Source organism: Euprymna scolopes, chromosome 40, assembly GCF_053919585.1.
Source record: "Euprymna scolopes isolate OS-2025 chromosome 40, ASM5391958v1, whole genome shotgun sequence".
In the NCBI taxonomy this organism is placed as follows: Eukaryota; Metazoa; Mollusca; class Cephalopoda; order Sepiida; family Sepiolidae; genus Euprymna; species Euprymna scolopes.
Window position 1 is genome coordinate 43,562,345 of NC_136521.1, and position 20,260 is coordinate 43,582,604.

The following is a 20,260-nucleotide window of genomic DNA, read 5'->3' on the forward strand; positions in this document are numbered from 1 at the left end:
ACGAACTCAATAGTTTTCAATTTTTAAACTTTAAAAATCTATCAAAATTTTTCTATTGATTCTATTTTTACGATATTTCCAGGGTCAATGTGAAATTTTATGCTCTTTCCAATAAACTGAATATAATATTTTAGACAAACGTTTTTTTTTTTAATTCACGCCCCCCTCCATTTTCAAGTGTCTATTAAAAAGTAAATAATTAATTTACTCACCAAAGTTTTATATATCACAAATTGAAGAGAAAAGGTCAATAAATAATATATTCAAATTTAAAACAAAGAAATTTACCTGTAAAGTTCGAAGTTTAAAACCCTTTTTTTTTAAACCACGTTGTTTGTTTTTTCTTTTGTTTTTTAATGAAACCTTGGTCCTTGCTCCCTTAATTGAAAAAAAAATATTAGGGCTTAAATTACATTTTTCGAGTAGTTATAAGCTTGGAAAGACAGGGGGTCGAATAATTCACGCCTCCCATTTTGAAATGTCTATTAAAAAGTAAATAATTAATTTACTCACCAAAGTGTTATATATCACAAATTGAACAGAAAAGGTCAATAAATAATATATTCAAATTTAAAACAAAAAAAAAGTAGTGTTTTTATAGAAATTTACCTGTAAAGTCCGAAGTTTAAAACCTTTAAAAAAAAAAAAAAAAAAAAAAAACACGTTGTTTTTTTTTAATGAAACCTTGGTCCTTGCTCCTTTAATTGAAAAAAAATTAGGGCTTGAATTACATTTTTCGAGGAGTTATAACCTTGGAAAGACGGGGTGGAATTATTCACTATTTTTCACGAAATTTCTGACACACCTACGGACGCAAGCGAAGCGCATATATTTTTTATTAAGGATCTTTTGAATATCGTGAAAACTAGTTGTCGGCCCCAATTTTAAATGCGATACTCGTTTTCAGCACACCCGAAAACCTACAAATAAGTTTTTTTTTTTTTTTTTTTTTTTTTACGGTAGGTTTAGTGTTGGTCAACCAGGCCATTTTTACCCTTTTAACGTTAATTGGTGTTCATTTTACGTTGACTAAGCAATAATGATGGCCATAAAGTGGGTGTTCATTGTACGTTTAATTAATATAGAAAAGTGATCCCCGACTTTTTAAAACTATGAGTTTTTCATATCTTGGAAACTACTTGTTTCTTGAAATTTTAAACGTTATTTTTGTTTTCAGCACTCTCGAAAACCTATTTTCTGGTCATTTTAAAGGATTTTTTGAGGGTGTAAAGATGCTGGCCAAAGAATGTACAGGAATGCCCCAAAAATTAAGTACAAGGTCATTCAGAAGATTGGGGAGCGGGTCTATGGTGATCCTCGTCACTGTACCTTTGTTCGTCTATGCTAATCCGATTCCAGACAGAGTTCTCATTCAGCCACCATGATACTGCAAACACACCGGGAGGGAGAGGAGGGGGGGGTCTTCGAATCCAATTATTTTTTTTTCTTTTAATAAATAAATAAATAACACATATATATATACGTAAAATTAAAAAAAAAAAAAAAAAAAATTAATAAAATTCGTTTGGTGAATATTTCATTATTTTGATTTTCGTTCTTATTCCAAACAAGCGCAGTTTTTTTATTTTATGACGAGAATATAAACAGCGTTGAAAACTCCGAACGACTAGTGGCGCCACCCAATAAAATCTTAGAGTTATCTGCCCCTAACTGCGCCAAATTTGAAACGTTAACAGTTGTTTCAACATCATATCTTTCTAAGGTAAAAAAAACAAAAGTAATCATTTTAAATTGTTTTTTTATTATTATTATTATTTATTTTAAACTTTTGAGGTTTTATTTTCATAATGTGTTTTCAAATTACTTAAGGATTTCTGAAAATTGTTTGTATTCTTTAATTTTTGACGACAAAATTGTTTCAGTTTATAATTTTTAACGTTTTTGTTTTTTTGGTTCACGTGTACGACGAGCGGTAACCCCCTCTATATTTTTAATTTTCGTCTTTTATTTTATTTATTTTTATTTTTTTTTTTTTCAGCGGATTATTATAGAATGGACATTAATCTACCAGATTATCAAAAAATAAAATAAGTATTTGTAGGGGTGTCCTCAGTTTCTAATGCAATGTTAAAGTAAATCGATCACCCATTTTAGAGCCACTCGACGTCTTTAATACAAATTTTATCGCGTAAAAATAAACATGACTATTATACGATACGGAATACATGGGATAATAAAGGTCTTGAAATTTGATGACGAGTATGGAACCTTCGCAAACATTGGTCTATTTAGCCATGAAAAACCTTTTCAGGCCCCCCCCCCCCAAAAAAAACAATGCCAAATTGATTTTAAACTCCGAATTAATTGAGCGTGTTTTCTGTTTCGATTTTTTTGGTACTAGTGCACTTTAAGTACACTAGTTCCAAAAAATCAAAACGGCAAACACTGCACTTATTGATCCGTGCGTGCTGAAATAATAACGTTATTATTTAAAAAGTCCTTAATATGGGAAGGGGAGGGTGTTTTCTACCTATTCTATACTTTAACCTTACAATTGAATAATAAAAAAAATTAAATATCCTAAAACTTTAATTAAACTTGGAAATACGATTTTAAAAAAATAGCGCGGAAGTAATTTTTGTATGAATTTTTGACACCCCTAACACGAAACTGCGAATAAAATACTGTATAAAAAAAAACTCGTAATTTCTCTTTTAAAAGTAGGTTGTTTATTTTCTTTATGGATTATACTTCCAAAAACTATTAAAGTTGTATAAAAAGTAATAGAAATATTTTTTTTTATTAAAAAAAAAAAACAAAAAAAAACTAATGAAATTAATTGAATTTTGCAAGTTCAGTATTTTTCAATTTTTAAACTTTCAAAATCCATCAATTTTTCTATTGATTCAATTTTTACGATATTTTCAGGGTCAGTGTGAAATTTTATGCTCTTTCCAATAAACTGAATATAATATTTTAGACAAACGTGTTTTTTAATTCACGCCCCCCCTATTTTGAAATATTTATTAAAAAGTAAATAATTAATGTGCCAAAGCTTTATATATCACAAATTGAAGATAAAAGATCAATAAATATATTCTAATTTAAAAAAAAACAAAAAAAAAACACGTTGTTTGTATTTTTGTTTTTTAATCAAATCTTGGTCCTTGCCCCTTTTAATGGAAAAAAAAATTATGGTTTAAATTACATTTTTTGAGTAGTTATAAGCTTGGAAAGACAGGGGGTCGAATTATTTGATATTTTTCACGAAGTTTCTGACACACATAGAAGTGCACTAGCACCGATTTTTTTTTTCTTTGAGTAAATTTCATTCATACTTTTATTTTGTGCTTGTTTTTATTTTATTTTAAATTTATTTTTATTTTTTCTCCACTATATATATATATATATATATATTTTTTATTTTTTTTTATTTTTGTGTACATTTATAACAATAAAAAAAAAAAACGCTTACGCAACTATTTGAGTGGACAAAGGACTGATTCTTCTCATAATTTCCTCAAAGAATGAAAAATACTTGCATCGTAGATGCAATGTCGTGTTTGTCATCAGGAGATGACTTAAAGTATCATGACACAAAGACTTTTCGGTGCAAAATTCATTACCTCCATTAAAAAAAAAGAATTTTCTTTATTTTTTTTATAGAAAGCTAAGTTTACAAGAATTTATAAACATTGGGTACTTGTACAGTTTAATCAAGACATTCAAAAATGAAAATATCGAAAAAGTAGTAGGTATGGGCAAAATGAATGCCGATGCTCAAAATGTATAAACATTTTGAGCCCTCCCTTTGCTTAAAAATTCACCAAAAGTCAGGAAATTAACCAATTTTAGTGAAATTTTCAGTATTTATCAAATAATAAATTAACAACTATTGGTACTTAATCACTTATGTTACCGTGCTAAAATAATAACGTTCCAGTGTTGCCAACAGATTTTTAAAGATCCGCTAGATCAGGGAAGAGAAATCTCCAGAAAATTGCTAGATTTGTAACTTTTGCCATCTGAAATTTTCAAAAACCACTAAATTGAAACAAAATCTCCAAAAAAGAAAAACCCTATATTTTAACTTCCTACCCTACACAAAAAAAAACATGGATTACAATAGAAAAATGCGAGCATGAAAAGTAATATGGTTTTATGCTTAAACATGGAAAAGTAAAGGACTGGTTGTTAAAACTGGAAAAGAAAAGGACAAGATATTCTAGTAAAAAATATAATAAATTTATAACTTAAAGGGTTTGTATTACTGTACACATAGATTCGAAAAAGTTGTCAAAAAAACAAATATATAACAAATAAGTGTTATCAACGGCAAGTTACTTTTCTATCTAACTGGATATGTTTTTAGTGTTTTTATTTAATGCAACATGTTTATTCAGCTCGAAAAACAATGTTTACCGATGTATTGGAAAATTAAAAATGGCGCCCGACTCTCTCTTTGACACAGTAAGTTTGGGAAAAGAAGTTAAAAATATACAAAATACTGTTAAAAACCCACCGAATATGTCAGCCAATGTCCCGGTAACATATATTGAGTTTCTAACAGTATTTTGTCTAGTTTTTTATTTTTAACTCCTTTTCCCAAATTTACCGTGTCAAAAAGAGTCAGGCACCATTTTAATTTTCCAATACATCGGTAAACACTGTTTTTTGAGCTGAATAAACATGTTACATTAAATAAAAACGCTAAAATATTAGATTAGTTAGTTAGAAAAGTAACTTATCTTGCTTGCCTATAACATTTGTTATATATTTGTTTTTGGGTTTGTATTACTGTACACATAGATTTGAAAAAGTTGTAAAAAAAAAAAACGAATTTATAACAAATGTTATCATAGGCAAGATAAGTTACTTTTCTACCTACAAACCCAACTTAAAATATTGCAGCATTAAGAATTGATTATGTAAATGTTTATAACTTGAATTTAAAGGAAAATTCTTAACATTTCTGTTGAACTCGTGAAGTAAATAAAGGGGTTCCGCTCAAAATTCCGTCCAAATTTCTGAGATCGACAGAAACATTCCCAAGTTCGTCAAGATACCCCCTGACAAAGGTCGGGGGGTTACGTTGACCGAAACGTTGTGAAAATCACACTCGAGATGAGAACAGTAGTCCGATGAATCCAAATAATACTAATAACTGGTTGCTTGCCGCTTAACCGTTGAAAAATTGTATTAAAAAAAATCTATGACTGCTACTAACTCTAAATTTGGGAGTGCAACTCGAACTAAGGTAGAATAAGTAATTTGTTTACAACTTTTAAGGAATTAAACCTCCGGTAATGTCACTAAATAGGGTTTGTGGGTGATATAAGAAAATAAGTCTGCACCGGGAATAAAAATGTTTCTTATTTTAATCATTATAACATGCGGAGTCATTTCGAGTAAAAAGTTTATTTATTTTGGCACTTCTGCATGACAATGTCGTGAGGCAACTGAGACGAGTTATCGACCACTATTCTTTAAATGAGAAATGCTCTCTACTCTGAACCTCAAATATAAACAAGTGTCTCCGAGAACGCAAAAATATATTAAAACGAAATAAATAACAAAGAAATATAAGAAAAGCGAAATATTTATTGTATAAAAAATATACTTTTAATGTTTTAATATTATTTCTTTTAAACGAGTGATTTATACGTGAAAATAAAATACATGTTAAAAACATGAAACATGTTTTTAGAATTATTGTTGTGTAGCTGGGGACTCGTATTGCGGACACATTAACGGGGATTCATATTGGGGGCACATATATAACGATGACAATTCTTAGCGATTATTATTAATACAGACTGCATAATATATGTAACAACAGTTCTTATACACATGTAGTGAGGAGGAGATACTTCACTTATGATGGAGGGGAGGACATAACTTGAAAGGGTTTACACAAAGTTCGTTATAAGATAATAAAAAAAAACACATGACGAGACGAACAGTTACAAACATATTTGGTTTTTTATTCAATCGACCGATCGGTGACGTCACGAATTCAAACTTTGATTTACATGGTCTAATCTACCTTTCGCTTCTAAAGGGCTCTCCTCTCCAACAGACTATCTCTCATCAACTCTTGACTCTCACCTCTGTCTTCCAATTCTTCTAACTCCGAACCCTCAGATTCCTATATAGGTACGGACAAAAATAGGGAGACCTAGTTTTGAAAGCTGATTTATCATAATTTTTTTTGTAGGTTTCCGACTACTTTTTGATTGTATTTGAAAGATTAGAAAATTAACTTTAGTCTCTCAAGGAAAAAAAATATTTGTACACGTGAAAAAAAAAAAAAAAGTTATGAAAAATGTTTTTACAGCGAGCTAATTCAGCTAAATTTTGAAGTTAAATAAATTCGTTATAAAAATCCTTTAAAAGATAAATATTAGTTTTCTGGGTCTATTTCAAAGATAATTAGTCAAGTCCTAATATACTGAATTAAATTTAAAAAAAAAAAAAAAAAAAAAACTTAATTAGCCCTCAAAAAGCAAGTAATTTACCGTTCGACAAAAACGCAACAAACTAAAATTTTGTAAACACCATTATAAGGAGGCCCCAAATTTCAGCCAATTGAAACGCTGTTTCAAAATGAAGTCATGATAGTAAAAGGAGGTAGGGTTGTCAGATTTTTTTTTTTTTTCCTCCTCCTCCCCCGGACGTATTCATACGTTCCTATTCTGAACGTTTGTATCAATTTTTATCATTTTTTAATTTAATTATTTTTTATGTTCCTGTTTTTAAATTTTTTTTTTATTATTATTGTCCGAGATTATATAAAAATTATGTTACACCGAAAGTTTCACGTTCTTGCAAGCAAGGAAATTATTAAAATCTTGCATATAAAAATTATGCCAAATCTGTAATTTAAAAAAGTAGAAATATTTTTGCTATTATAATTTTTTTATGTTAAAATATTAAATAAACGATGCTTAATTCGATGGTAATATCGGTAGTTCGAGAAATTAATTTTTCTTCGAGTTATATCGAATTCATTAATACGGACAAGTATGTAGGGATTTAGGCAGCAAGATGTCGGTTCACGTTACACTTGAACTTCTGCACGTCAGTACTGTTGGGGAAGCAGGGACCTGGAATGGAATTCCAAAGTCTAGCGGTTCTGGGGAAGAAACTATTGGAGTAGAAAGATCTTTTACATCTAGGGATCTCTACAGTGTAGGGGTGGGATTTAGAAGCCTGTCGGGTTTGTCGAGGGTGCTCACGTCGTGGGGGTACAAGTGATTGCAGTTCGTCAGAGCATTCACCACTAAAATACTTGTAGAAAAGGCAGAGGGATGCAGCATTTCGTCGATGGGACAGAGGCTGAAGCTTAGATGCCAGTTCAGGGCCTATCAGGTTTGTGACTCTCTTTTGAACCTTGTCAAGGAGTGAGAGACTAGTAGCAGATGCACCAGCCCAAATGTGACAGCAATACTCCATACATGGGCGAATGGTGGCCTTATAGAGGTACAGGATACTTTCGGGTGTTAGTAGTTGTCTAGCACGGTAGAGAGAGCCCACCTTTCTTGCAGCGGCCCTGGCAATGCCTTCAATGTAATTGTTCCAACTCGTGTTTCCTGTGAACGTTAGGCCAAAGAGTTTGAAAGATGTACTCTCAGATAAAGAGTCGTTGGCCATTGCTATAGGTGGTAAGAGAGGGTTTCTTGTAATTATTGAATGAAACTAGTTTAGTCTTGGCGGTATTGAACGTGACCAACGATTTTTGTCCCCATTCCACTACAGATTAGAGGTCTTCCTCTAGTGTTTCTGCCATTTCTTTAGAAATGTGTTCATTCGTCTTCCTGTCGTGCCTGCCATAGAGTGTAGTGTCATCAGCATATATACCCATCTCAGAGGCAATTTTGTCTGGGAGGTCATTTATGAATATCAGGAACAATAGAGGTCCAAGGATAGAACCCTGGGGCACTCCCGCATTTATATCATTGTTTAGATGTACGACCGTCGAGGACAACCTGGATTTTTCTCTTATCTAAGAAGGATTTAATTATGTTAAGTATTCTACCAGTGATACCGTATGATCTAATTTTCCTGAGGAGACGCTCATGCCATACCCTGTCAAAAGCCTTAGATATATCTAGAGCTACCGCTCTGCCCTCCCCCGCTTTGTCCAGTGAATGGTATATACGTTCAGAGATTAGTTAGGATGTCTGCTGTGGAACAGGCTTGTTAAATCCATATTGTTGGTCAGTCAGAAGTTTAACATCTGTAAGGTGATGGACTAGAGCATGGTTAATTAAGGTCTCAAATATTTTGGCAAAATGTGGCAGGAGGCTAATGGGGCGATAATTTGATGGGTCAGTCCTTTCGCCAGAATTCTTGAATACTGGTACAACAGAAGCAGTTTTCCAACAGCCCGGAAAGCAAGCTTCATTAAGGCATTTGTTGTAGAGTTTGGAGAGAACTGGAGCTACTTCGGCTGAGCACTTTTTTAATAGCACAGCTGGGATGAGATCGGGTCCACATGCTTTTGAAGTGTCAAGGTTTTTATGATGGCATGCACCTGAGCAGGGGTGATTTTCAGATCGTCTAGCGTGGCATCTGTCCGCATAGGAAAGTCAGGTAGGGGGTGGTTGGAAGGGTCCAGTGTGGAGTTTGAGGCAAACCGACTGGCAAGCATGTTAGCCTTGTCGGTTGCTGAGGAGACAACCTCGTGATTGTTGGTTAGTGGGGGAATTGTTGATTGCTCATTATTTACTACACTGTTGTAGATTTTCCAGAAGTCTCGAGTTCCTAGTTTTTGTGCTTCGGTGTGTTTTTTAGTGGTTTCCGTAAATTCTCTCTTAGCTGTCGCTATTTCTTTCTTAACGTTATTTCTAGCTTCTATATACTTCAGTCTGTTTGAACTGGACTTATGTCTGTTAAATCTGTGGTATGCATGCTGCTTTTGAGCAATGGCAGTTGCGCAAGTCAACGTAAACCATTGGGGAGAGTGGGGCTTACTATAAAATTTCCGCATGGGAACATGCGCTTCGATTGCAGTTTTGAACCAGTCAGTGGTCTCGTTTGCACACTGTTCAGCAGGGAGAGAAAAAATATTTCTCCATGGGACCTCTCTGATTAGTTCCCTGATGGCTTCCTAATCAGGCTTTTTATAATATCTCGTTGTTTTGAGCACTGGCTCTTCAGTTTTGGCTCTAGAGTTTAGGGTGATTTCAACCAATATCACTGCATGATCAGCGTTCCCGAGTGGGCTGTGGGCCTTCGTTATGCAGTCATCAGGAACTGTGGTCAAAAACAGATCTAGAAGTGGTGCGTGTTGTTCTTCCTGGTCAGGGAAACGGGTTGGAAATGTAACAATTTGTGATAGGGAGTGAGATATAGTGAAGCTATCAGTTGTGCTGCCCGCTGCATCTGTAAGTAGAGAATGCAAGCCAGTTTTTGTGGTGGACATCAAAGTCACCAAATACATGTATTTGTGCGATTGTGTCGAGTGACAGTGCCGTGTCTATGCTGTCAGATTTTGTTTATTATGGTGCAGTCCTGAGTCGAGGGAGAGCGGTAGAGAAAATAAAAGTAGCTAATATTGTGTTGCAAGTTTAGTCTAAAGCATCCGTTTCTAGGTTTGTTTCTCTAGTCAGGGGGAGGGTATTAAGAATGTAAAATCCAAGTCCGTGCACGTGTGTCAGAGTCCGTACGGCAGAGTGGGAGATATCCAGGTATGTTAAAGTGGTTAGAGGGGATGGAGGAGTGTAGGTTAGTCTCACTTAGTGCTAAGATATCTGGGGTATTTGTTAAGAGAAATGCTTCAACATCAGCTAAATTAGTTCTAAGCCCACGGATATTTGTGAATGCAAGCCTCAAGGGAGGAGTCAAGTTGAATTTGTTTGTCCCTAAGCCTGGTTTAAGCTTATTTTTAGATTGTACTGTAGTCATATTTTTAAAGAGTTTCGGTTTAGGTAAGAGGGAGCTAAACAAGAGGTTATGCAGAGCATCAGACATGCATCACAAGTAGACCATCAGCCGACCTTTCTCCAATTAGGATTGTGGCCTCAGGAAAGCCCACCGGGGATGAGTGCAGGGTCCCTTTCCATGCGCGTCATGGCACTACAAACAACCCGATATTATTCAACTGTTGATGGAGCAGCCGCTCTAAGCGCTACCAAAGAGTTAGGGCACCTGTACTACCAGTCAGGAACAGCAGCCAGGAACTGTCAATCCGGTACCCTCAACCCATTAGAAGAAAGTCAACCCAATCTTCAGCATAACAATATTAAAAAACGCAAATATTTGAGAGCTTTAGTTTACAGTTAAGATCTTCAATATAGCCATATTCTCTATATAGCATTAATAAAGGTAATGTTCAAGGTTCAAAAAAGTTAAATTGGTTAAATTTTATGTTAAATTTATATAGTGAAGTGATCCCCCACTTTTTGAAAATGTAATTTCTTCACATCTTAAAAACTACTTATTTGCCCCAAATTTAAATGTGATATTCGTTTTCAGCACCACCGAAAACCTATAAAAGTCGTCATTTTTAAGTTTTTGGGGGAGTTGGAAAGAAACTTAACATTGACCGTATAAAAATATATCAAATATAATTGTAGCAAAATATAATTTTAAAAACATGAAACATTACAAGAATTTTTTTTCACAGAAAGATTGTATGAACATCAAAATATAATTTTTGGTTTGTCAATAGAACAAAATACAAAATATAATTTTAATATAGGAGTTTTTATTTATAAAAAATCATAGAAATTTTTATTTATTTTTTATTCTCCCCCCCCCCCCAATGAATGGAGTGATGCAATTTATCGACCCCTGTTCAGCGGACACATGCCCTCTATCGACAGTTCTTGCAATTAAAATACACACATTCGCAAGGTTAAAGCTGCTACTGGTTCTATAAAAATTGCGGGTGACTGCTTGGTACCTCCAAAAGTCACCACAGAATTACTCCCCTCCCCATATGTAAAACGATGTAGCATTATTATAAATTAATATTATCAATATAACTTCTGTACGATTTAAAAGAAAATTTTAAATTGTGAGAAAAATTTAAAATCATTAAATTATCAATAAATTGTTGTCATAAAAATGATTATTAGATTACTTTTTATTTGCAACAAAAAACAGAAAAACAACATTGCTAAAACAACCATATCCGCGAATTATCAATATATTGTCTTAAAAACGATTATTAGCCATGGGTATTGCTCAAAATGTCTGAAGGTAAGTAATTTTGATTCCGAATTTTGGATGTAACATGTTTTACCCTGTTATCTAATTTTTGAAGACATTTGACCGCACACCGCAACTACATCTGAACAAATAAATAATGGAATTGTTATGGTGGGGGTGAGCGGAGAACGTTTGCAAATTGAAGATAAAATGGGTCTACAAGAAAAAACAACACTGGTATTTGATACAAAATAACATTGTTGTACGACAGAAGAAATTTGCTTGGCAAACCTATTGCTTATATTACCGGCCAAGGTATGCGTAGGTAGATAGGGCTTTTGTCAACAGATGCCTGTTTAATTTTATTGAAATTAGAAATTTTATTTCTTATTGTAGATTCTACGATTTGCAATGGAAAACCATTATTGCAAAGAGTCTTAGTAATACCTACTTGGCCTTCGGGCCGGGATCAAAGTGTAGTATCTGTTCCGGCAGATGCTGCACTTAAGATGGTTTGTACCAGTCAATGGAGGGGAAACCCTCTATACTGGAACAATTATTATTTTTGGTAACCAGAGTGACCCCTTTTAGGGGAGCTGGTTTTTACCTCACATTAAAAACGGCCTTGTGCCTAATTTGCTCAGTGGGGGAGCAAATAAATACCATCTGTTCCGGCAGATGCTGCACTTAAAATAATTTGTACCAGTCAATGGAGGGGAAACCCTCTATACTGGGACAATTATTATTTTTGGTAACCAGAGTGCCCAAAATGGAAGTTCCACCGACGTGTAATTCTAAGAAAGAAGTTTTGTTCATAGAATCTACATTCAAGGTTAAACACATATGGTTTCATAGATGAAATCATCTGGGTGACTATGAAGAGTGTGACCGAACCAGCGAGGATGTCTTGATAGGAGAGCTTGTAAAGAGGATATATTGCAGTGAGAATGAACAGCAGCATTTGAGATGAACTGCTGCCAGTGAATACAAAGGATGTGACACAAACACTAATAATCAAACAACTCCAGTTTTCGTAGGTCATTTGCTCTCGTCCGGCAAGTTTCATAGGCATAGACTGGTGTGGACGTGAATTTTCTGGAGTAAAAGTCTGTTTATGAATCTGAAGAAACCCCCTTTTTGCATATTTAGAAAGGAAACCCAAAAAATGAACAAAAAGGATAAAAAATCCAACTTGTTAACAAATAAATGTTACTAAAGACAAGATCAGTTACTCTTCTACTTACCTGGATAAGTTTAGTGTGGTTTTTACGGAATTTTAAGCGTTTATTTGGTTTGAAAAGCAAGCAGTGTCGGATTCGTAAGTTAAACCGGCAATCAACATGGCTGACAAAAACACAATCTTTGGAGTGTCAATAATGGCTTAAAAGTCCAAAAATAAGCAAAATATTGATAGAAATCTACGATATAAATGTCAGTGATACTTATTGGCTTCCCTGCTAAATCCTCCATTTTTTTTTTTTTTTTTTTTTTTTTTTTTAATGAGAAAATATGCTGGTATTTCAAAAATGGTGGTATAATAAAATTAAAATAGTCACTGAATTAGAAAATAATAATAGTGAATTAATGATGTTATTTTTTATTTTTTTTTTTTTTAAATCAATATGCAAATTAGTCAAAGATCTATCAATTGTGTGGAAATGCTTGGCTATATTTTGGGTTAAGAGTGACTCCTTTTTAACCTTATAAACATATCAGATTTTTTTTTTTTTTTTTCTAGGTTGACGGCAAATTGTCACGATGTCCGAATACATGTTTCCGATTCTCTCTATTGATGATCTTACTTCATCGTTGGCGTTTGTCAAGGACACAGATTTTCGAAAACTGGACGTAAGATTTTTTTTTTATATTTTTTTTTCCCCCCTGTTTTTTTGTCTGTTTTTGGATTTGGACAAAGTATATCTACATAGCATAGTGGTGGTGGGGGGGGGGGTAATCTAGTGGTTAATGGCACAGTGATGACCTAGGTGTTCCAAGTTCGAATCCAGTTCAATCCACAAAAATCACTTTAACTTAAGATGTTCTCGTGGTCCCTCTGGTCTGGTAAGTACCCAGAAGAATTCTGACTAGAAAAATATCGGGTAAACCAATACCAACAAAAGAATCTTTGAATTTGTATAGTATGATGATGATCAAGCTAGCGAAGCTATTGAGGTTGTCAAGAAATGTTGCTACCGTGGTGATACCATTGGAGCACAGAGAGAAGCAGGTGCTTAAGAGATCGTAGATCCAACGACGTCTCGGTCCCTTCCATGAAAACAGTTGATATGACACTGCTGTCTGGGTGCTGGATGTGATAGTTGACGATCCTCTCTTTTTTGTTGGCCACTGAAAAAGATCACTTAATTTGGTTGTTTTTCTCACTAGTAATAATAATTGGTTGTTTTTCTCACTAGTAATAATAATTGGTTGTTTTTCTCACTAGTAATAATAATTGGTTGTTTTTCTCACTAGTAATAATAATTGGTTGTTTTTCTCACTAGTAATAATAATTGGTTGTTTTTCTCACTAGTAATAATAATTGGTTGTTTTTCACACTAGTAATAATAATTGGTTGTTTTTCTCACTAGTAATAATAATTGGTTGTTTTTCACACTAGTAATAATAATTGGTTGTTTTTCACACTAGTAATAATAATTGGTTGTTTTTCTCACTAGTAATAATAATTGGTTGTTTTTCTCACTAGTAATAATAATTGGTTGTTTTTCTCGCTAGTAATAATAATTGGTTGTTTTTCTCGCTAGTAATAATAATTGGTTGTTTTTCTCGCTAGTAATAATAATTGGTTGTTTTTCTCGCTAGTAATAATAATTGGTTGTTTTTCTCGCTAGTAATAATAATTGGTTGTTTTTCTCGCTAGTAATAATAATTGGTTGTTTTTCTCGCTAGTAATAATAATTGGTTGTTTTTCTCGCTAGTAATAATAATTGGTTGTTTTTCTCGCTAGTAATAATTGGTTGTTTTTCTCGCTAGTAATAATAATTGGTTGTTTTTCTCGCTAATAATAATAATTGGTTGTTTTTCTCGCTAGTAATAATAATTGGTTGTTTTTCTCGCTAGTAATAATAATTGGTTGTTTTTCTCGCTAGTAATAATAATTGGTTGTTTTTCTCGCTAGTAATAATAATTGGTTGTTTTTCTCGCTAGTAATAATAATTGGTTGTTTTTCTCGCTAGTAATAATAATTGGTTGTTTTTCTCGCTAGTAATAATAATTGGTTGTTTTTCTCGCTAGTAATAATAATTGGTTGTTTTTCTTGCTAGTAATAATAATTGGTTGTTTTTCTCGCTAGTAATAATAATTGGTTGTTTTTCTCGCTAGTAATAATAATTGGTTGTTTTTCTCGCTAGTAATAATAATTGGTTGTTTTTCTCGCTAGTAATAATAATTGGTTGTTTTTCTCGCTAGTAATAATAATTGGTTGTTTTTCTCGCTAGTAATAATAATTGGTTGTTTTTCTCGCTAGTAATAATAATTGGTTGTTTTTCTCGCTAGTAATAATAATTGGTTGTTTTTCTCGCTAGTAATAATAATTGGTTGTTTTTCTCGCTAGTAATAATAATTGGTTGTTTTTCTCGCTAGTAATAATAATTGGTTGTTTTTCTCGCTAGTAATAATAATTGGTTGTTTTTCTCGCTAGTAATAATAATTGGTTGTTTTTCTCGCTAGTAATAATAATTGGTTGTTTTTCTCGCTAGTAATAATAATTGGTTGTTTTTCTCGCTAGTAATAATAATTGGTTGTTTTTCTCGCTAGTAATAATAATTGGTTGTTTTTCTCGCTAGTAATAATAATTGGTTGTTTTTCTCGCTAGTAATAATAATTGGTTGTTTTTCTCGCTAGTAATAATAATTGGTTGTTTTTCTCGCTAGTAATAATAATTGGTTGTTTTTCTCGCTAGTAATAATAATTGGTTGTTTTTCTCGCTAGTAATAATAATTGGTTGTTTTTCTCGCTAGTAATAATAATTGGTTGTTTTTCTCGCTAGTAATAATAATTGGTTGTTTTTCTCGCTAGTAATAATAATTGGTTGTTTTTCTCGCTAGTAATAATAATTGGTTGTTTTTCTCGCTAGTAATAATAATTGGTTGTTTTTCTCGCTAGTAATAATAATTGGTTGTTTTTCTCGCTAGTAATAATAATTGGTTGTTTTTCTCGCTAGTAATAATAATTGGTTGTTTTTCTCGCTAGTAATAATAATTGGTTGTTTTTCTCGCTAGTAATAATAATTGGTTGTTTTTCTCGCTAGTAATAATAATTGGTGGTTTTTCTCGCTAGTAATAATAATTGGTGGTTTTTCTCGCTAGTAATAATAATTGGTGGTTTTTCTCGCTAGTAATAATAATTGGTGGTTTTTCTCGCTAGTAATAATAATTGGTGGTTTTTCTCGCTAGTAATAATAATTGGTGGTTTTTCTCGCTAGTAATAATAATTGGTGGTTTTTCTCGCTAGTAATAATAATTGGTGGTTTTTCTCGCTAGTAATAATAATTGGTGGTTTTTCTCGCTAGTAATAATAATTGGTGGTTTTTCTCGCTAGTAATAATAATTGGTGGTTTTTCTCGCTAGTAATAATAATTGGTGGTTTTTCTCGCTAGTAATAATAATTGGTGGTTTTTCTCGCTAGTAATAATAATTGGTGGTTTTTCTCGCTAGTAATAATAATTGGTGGTTTTTCTCGCTAGTAATAATAATTGGTGGTTTTTCTCGCTAGTAATAATAATTGGTGGTTTTTCTCGCTAGTAATAATAATTGGTGGTTTTTCTCGCTAGTAATAATAATTGGTGGTTTTTCTCGCTAGTAATAATAATTGGTGGTTTTTCTCGCTAGTAATAATAATTGGTGGTTTTTCTCGCTAGTAATAATAATTGGTGGTTTTTCTCGCTAGTAATAATAATTGGTGGTTTTTCTCGCTAGTAATAATAATTGGTGGTTTTTCTCACTAGTAATAATAATTGGTGGTTTTTCTCACTAGTAATAATAATTGGTGGTTTTTCTCACTAGTAATAATAATTGGTGGTTTTTCTCACTAGTAATAATAATTGGTGGTTTTTCTCACTAGTAATAATAATTATGTACAGTTTTTCACAGGAGAATAAAATAAAAGGAATAAAAATGTAAATGTTTATTATAATTTTCTTTTTCTTGTAGTTTCAATAGTATTCAACTGGAACTTTTTCTTGTTTATCAATCAGTCAACGGACAAGTGCTTTCATGCAGTTTGGGGGTGTCGGGAAGTGGACCTCTGCTCAAAACTTCAGATTCCTCAAAAACTAGAGTTCCAACTGATTTTTCTTACTCTGCAACTCCTTATATATGGGAGGAGAGTGGGTTGCATCTGGCCAAGATGGAGTTTTCCATCCAACCAATCCTAATTCACCATGCTACACTCTGGCTTGTCCTGATTGGAGAATTGGTCACTTCCCTCATACACACGAATTAGGTAACTTTCCACAGAACAAAATGTCCCATCGATGATTTTCTCGTGCACCTGCCAACACTCACAGCTGTGACCTTTGAATTTCAAAAACACAGCTAGACCAAACAATGGCTAGATATTTCCAATTTATCATTTTTCATAGAAATATTGTTTAATATTTTCAATTTTTTTTTTTTTTCTTTTACAAAGCAAATGTATTTCATATCGGCAATCAAACGCTTTCTCTTTTTAACTGCAAGATCATCTGCTATCCTCTGGGATTGTTATCTAAATAAAAGAGGCTTCAATTCATCTTTCGTTGGCCCCCTTTTGGGGCAATTTTCAACTATAGCTCTAATTCAACTCTCCTTAATCTCCCTTTTGAGGTAGTTTCCTACCATCATGGCTAGTTGGGTCACACTAACATCCCTAAAATATTTTTATAACGGTTATGATGATGATTATTATTGGAAAGGTGAGAGTAAGCCGTGACAAACAAGATTGTGTAAAGAAGACAACGAAAGGAAGTCTTATTTTAACATTTAAAAACAACTTTATTGGTTATCTTTGTTAGGAGAGAAATTGATTAGTAACTGAAAGTTTTTTTTTTTTTTTTTTTTTTTTTTTACATAGGCATCACCACTAATCAAGGCCCAGGGGCCACTCGAGGATAAAGGTTAGAGTGTACAGTAGTCAATTGGACAATATAGTAATCATTAGTAATGGAAATAGGGTAAATTTGTTAACTTAAATGGAAGGGCTCATCAAAAACTTGTTTACATTGGACTTGAAGACAATCATATTATAGTCGAAGACAGTTCTATAGGCGTGCAGTTCTAAGAAAGAAATTTTGTTCATGGAATCTACGTTTAGGTTTAGGCACAGTGGGGGAAATTATTGTTAGTGTTTTCAGCTAGACGAGTGTTTATCGTGAAAGTTTTGTGGGGGGGGGTCTTGTTTGGAAATGTACAAAAATGAAAGAGAATTATTCAGTGTTCGTGCGCGCTTGTATCTATAGTAGTTGTGAAAAGAGTTTCTGATGTGGAGACATAGATTAGACAAGCCGGTTAAATGAGAAAAGTGTTCATGTGTATACATGCTGTAGGAGCATGCGCCCATGTAGAGACAGAGCTAAAGGATTAGTCCCATGGTAGGAAAGAGAGTATGTGTGTGAACTGCACGTGGAAGAAAGTTGGTGTTTGACAATAGCCAGGTTGTCTTGTATGTACTCATACTAGCCTGGAGCAAAAGGGCCCAGGCGATGTCTGCTGCCAGCAGTAGTTGCCAGTTTCATGTTTTATACATTCGGTCACATGACTGAGAGCTGGCTTGTGATTGGACAAGCCAGGGAGAAAGTAGATTTAAAGTCTCGAGCTGTGAGAATTAGCTCCTGCTTGTTGCAATTTCGACTGCTACATGTTGTTTAATTTAGTCTTTTGGGATTTGGGTCTGGAAGAAACCAGGCGTGTTTTCGGAGCTCTTTTCCTTTTACCAGAGGGAGACTGATAATATGCAGTTTCATATATGAAACTTGCTGTGTAATTAAACTGTAAAGTCGGATACAGTTCCATTTGTGTGAAATTTCATAAAAATCGACCCAGCCATTTACTAGTCCATGGGGAACAAACTCTTCTTTTTATATCATAGAGATATTAAGAACTTAAAGCTTAAAACCTTTTTCCAAAATGACCAGAATCACGATTAAATAACCGGAAAAGTTGATATGCCATAAAAACAAAACAACCAAAACCATGAAGCAAATTTTTAGTAGGTTGAATAATCTTCTTGATGCAATCCAATGAGGTGATGAGGACTAGTGTTTTTATCGAGATACCATCTCTAGGCGATTGTCCACTAATACTAAAGATTTCTTCGTCTGCCCTTTACTAATGTTTAGAAAAAAAAAAAAGCATTTTTTCTTTCTAATATATAAAACTAGCCTGGGTGCCTGGCGTTGCCCAAGTATTTGGAGGTGTGTGTTGAGCAAAAAAAAAAAAAAAAAGTGGTAGTAGCCAAATAGGCTCGAACCCGTGACGCAAAGGCAGAAAAGATAATGAAAGAAAATCTGACATCTTACTGCTACTCCATGATGTGACTGGAAGTTTGGAATGTTAAAATTAGGCAAAGTCAATCCAACCTGTGACTTGCAAAAATGGCACGCAAAAAATGAACCTTCTCTTTGTAGAAAACTGCCCAGTTAAGAGTGAAGGAATTGATGTTTTTGGCCAATTTTTCGATATTTATCGTCCGAGATGTCAAGCTTCAAAACTATACTAATCTTGTGAAAATCAATTGCGTCTGTCGAAAGTTTTAGACTGACAGAAATACATGATGATTGCAACGTCTTGTCAGACGAGTGCCACTCCCTCAGACATTTAAAATCCATGAGCCCAAATACCTGAGGGAGTATCTATACAAAGATGATGTTACAGAGTCTTAGCTTTGTACGACAGTTAAGTCTCTCTCTCGGTTCAAAATGTTGAGATCCAGCAACAAGCAAGAGCAAGATAGCCAGCAACAAATTAAACTGCAGACCAGCTTAATGCGGGTACCGGTCTTCCGCTTTATGGTTTTTTAAATCAGAGATTTGCTTCTCCTAGAAAGGTTGCCTTCACCACGGCTTACGGGAGGCCTCTCCACCCCAATACACATATACACACACACAAATATACACGGTGCTAGTTAGCCGTTGACCCAGAAAAAGAGTTCATTCGCCCTTTGGAAGGTCTTGTTTTTAATTCTTCAGGGAGACTAGCTGCCCTCCTCACCAAACAAATCTGGTGGGGGAACCAGTTTAGTCGCCGGTGACTGACCATGAGGCAGGTAGTACTGGGTTACATGTTACCAGTAGCATATGACATGACCTGACAGACATATATACATTTAAACAGACAGGTGAGATTTATATTATAGAAGAAATTTTTTTTATTTTCAGCCAAATCGTTGGTGTACCATCTATGGCATGTTATATGAATCTTTGACAGACGAAAAAGCCGAACATGGTGAAGAGGTAAGTGTATTTAATACTAACTTTACCTATCCGATGTTGTTTAGGAGAAAAAAAGAAATGGCTGGCTGGTTTACAAAGAAACGGATAATAATCTTAGTTTCTGAATTTTTTAGATGAGGAATGGTTATTCGTATTATTTGGATTCATTGGATTACTGTTTTCATCTGAAGTGTCATTTTTACATCATTTCGGTCAATGTAACCTCCGACCTTCTTAAAGTGTATCTTGTTGGATCCATGGCGCAGTGGTTAAAGTATTTGGAAAAATTAATTGTCAAAGTGACTTTCTCTTAAAGGTTGAAGGTTCAATTCTCAGTGTGGCCGACCAAAAAATACAATTGCGAATTACTTGCCAGTCATGGCTGACGGAAAGAGAGCATGCTACCTCCATGAAGTAAATAAAGGGTTCTGTTCGAAATTCTATCCAAATTCCTACGTTTGACAGAAACGTTCCTGAGTTTGACATGATACACTTGAAGAAGGTCGGAGTTTACATTGACCAGAACATTGTGAAAATGACACTCAAGATGAGAACAGTAGCCCGAAGAATCCAAATAATCTTGGTGGCGTTACTTACATCCAAAGAAACAGAAAATAATTTTGCTGATTTTTATATTTCTTTTAGACTGTCCACTTTTTCTCGGAAACTACTGGGCTGTACTGACTGAAATTTTGTATCGACATTTGTTATAAGGTA

The 20,260-nt window shown here is 33.8% G+C and overlaps 2 protein-coding genes across 2 annotated transcripts in view; one reads left to right on the forward strand and one right to left on the reverse strand.

Moving 5' to 3' along the window:
- The window catches only part of LOC145265507 (prostaglandin reductase-3-like), a 104,718-nt gene extending 103,307 nt beyond the window's left edge, over window positions 1-1,411 (reverse strand). The window contains exon 1 of the mRNA XM_080121408.1: window positions 1,330-1,411. The gene's annotated coding sequence lies outside the window, so the exon portion shown is untranslated. The remainder of the gene's footprint in view (window positions 1-1,329) is intronic.
- Window positions 1,412-1,597: 186 nt separating this feature from the next.
- LOC145265505 (uncharacterized) overlaps window positions 1,598-20,260 on the forward strand; it is a 55,561-nt gene continuing 36,898 nt past the window's right edge. The window contains exons 1-3 of the mRNA XM_080121404.1: window positions 1,598-1,723; window positions 12,857-12,966; window positions 19,490-19,564. Coding sequence (XP_079977530.1) covers window positions 12,877-12,966; window positions 19,490-19,564 — 165 coding nt within the window. The 5' untranslated portion in view covers window positions 1,598-1,723; window positions 12,857-12,876. The remainder of the gene's footprint in view (window positions 1,724-12,856; window positions 12,967-19,489; window positions 19,565-20,260) is intronic.